This window comes from Helobdella robusta (genome assembly GCF_000326865.2).
Source record: "Helobdella robusta unplaced genomic scaffold HELROscaffold_3, whole genome shotgun sequence".
In the NCBI taxonomy this organism is placed as follows: Eukaryota; Metazoa; Annelida; class Clitellata; order Rhynchobdellida; family Glossiphoniidae; genus Helobdella; species Helobdella robusta.
This window is the reverse complement of record NW_008704501.1, coordinates 5,886,747-5,888,551: the sequence shown is the minus strand read 5'-3', so window position 1 is coordinate 5,888,551 and position 1,805 is coordinate 5,886,747. Positions and strand designations below refer to the sequence as shown.

General features: G+C 42.3%; 1 protein-coding gene across 1 annotated transcript; it reads right to left on the bottom strand.

Moving 5' to 3' along the window:
- Positions 1–368: 368 nt before the first annotated feature.
- Positions 369–1,597, bottom strand: HELRODRAFT_161590 (hypothetical protein; the record flags this gene model as incomplete). Its single annotated transcript, XM_009021494.1, has 2 exons — positions 369–1,354; positions 1,477–1,597. The coding sequence occupies 2 exons, from the start codon at positions 1,595–1,597 to the stop codon at positions 369–371; spliced, it is 1,107 nt and encodes a 368-aa protein (XP_009019742.1).
- Positions 1,598–1,805: the final 208 nt, after the last annotated feature.

Genomic DNA, 1,805 nt, shown 5'->3' with positions numbered 1-1,805 from the left:
GAATGCATTTTTCGTCGCTATCCCCCATTATCACTTCTGTATTTCTCCATCTAAGAATGCGTTTTTCTAAAACAATTTTGAACCCATATTTTGTCAGAAAGTCGACACCTCTTAGAAGTCTCTTTCTTCAGATTGGGTACCAAATCAGATCTTAAAATCGATTTTGTTGCTCCGGTGTCGACTGTAATTACACATTCTCGTTGATCAACTTTTCCGTTCAGCCATAGGTCGTTTCGATTTCGATGTAGTCTGGAAACGTTAATTACCGTATTGGGGGCGTCAATTCTACTAGCCAACCTTTGCCCCACAAAGTTGGCTCTTATTAGTTTTCCGCCCCTTCGTTAGAAGAGGCCGATCGTGATACAGGATCATCTTCTCTTTCTTTTGCGCCATCTTGTCGCGCAATTTTGGCAGTAGTTATCTTTTAGGCAATCACGACGTAGATGGCCTTTTTCACCACAAATCCAGCATTGGGGTGCACCATGCTGTTGAGGTTCGCGTTTCACAACCACCTTCTGGCAAGAGCATTCTTCATGTACTTGGCGTAGACGTACGTCACTTTTTGATGCCTGCTGTGCCGATTCAAAAGTGAGACTGTGCGCAACGGCATCCTTGAGTTTTTGTTTATCTGACAAAAGAAGGGATTGTTTGAGTTCCGAATCACGAAGGGCTTTGATAAACGTATCCAGGGCAGTTTCGTCTCTATGCTCGGGGTCTGATGTCGGATACGACAGCAATGTCAACCGTTCGATATCTTGTGCTAGCTGCTGAATGGATTCACCAGATCGTTGCGTTCTGTTTCTAAGCTGAGACCGATAAATCTGTTTCATGTGTTCTTCACCATAACGTAAATCCAACGCGCTAACCAGAACTTCATAGTTGAAGTGGTTCTCCGCAGGAATCGTCTGAAGAACCTCTGCTGCTGAACCTCGCAGGGCCAGTATCAGTGCTGTTGCTCGTTCTTTTTCGTTCCAACAGTTACTAGTTGCCGCTGCTTCGAACTGGGTTTTATAAACGTTCCAAGACATCTCTCCGTCAAATGCTGGTACCTTCAAAGTTCTTCCGGATGCGTGATCTAACGGCATGGCCATTTTTTTGGATTGCTCCAATTCTTGCTTCAATTTGTCTATCTTGTGATCTACCTCAACGGTCTGACGATCAAGTTTCTGCTCGATCATTTCTATTCTTGTTGACTGTTTTTCTATCTGTTCTGCCACTTCCAATTTTACGTGTTTTAGCTGGTCCTTGATCTGTTTTAACTCCTCTGTCTGTCGTTCGGACTGTTCCTTGATCTGTTGTTTTAACTCTTCTGTCTGTCGTTCGGACTGAACAGTCCGAACGACTGTTCTTTGATCTGTTTCATTTCCGTTGACATACTAAGTAGAAGTTCCATCATTTTAGCGGTTGTAAACGTGCCTGTGCTAATTTCATTGTCTTCGTCAGCACCATCAAACTTGAATTCGTCTGGGTTCTTACCTTCGTCAATGAGAGCTTCTACAAGTACTACAAGTACTTCTTTGTTGCCACTTGTGACAAGGCTTCGTTTCTGTAGTTCTTCTCGTAGCTGAACTACGTTCAAACCACACAGTTTTGACATCGTGTTCTTTTTCTATGAGTAGTAACTCGTTAGTCGAAGATCCCACTTCTGACACCAATGTTATAATACTGGCTGTCGTAACCGATTTACGATGCGACAGGTTCAAATCTTCGATTGAATAAAATACTCCAAACAGTTATTAGTTATTAAACTTTATTTACAGAAGAAATCAACTAATCGTTTATTTCTAGCAGATTCAAATTAACGC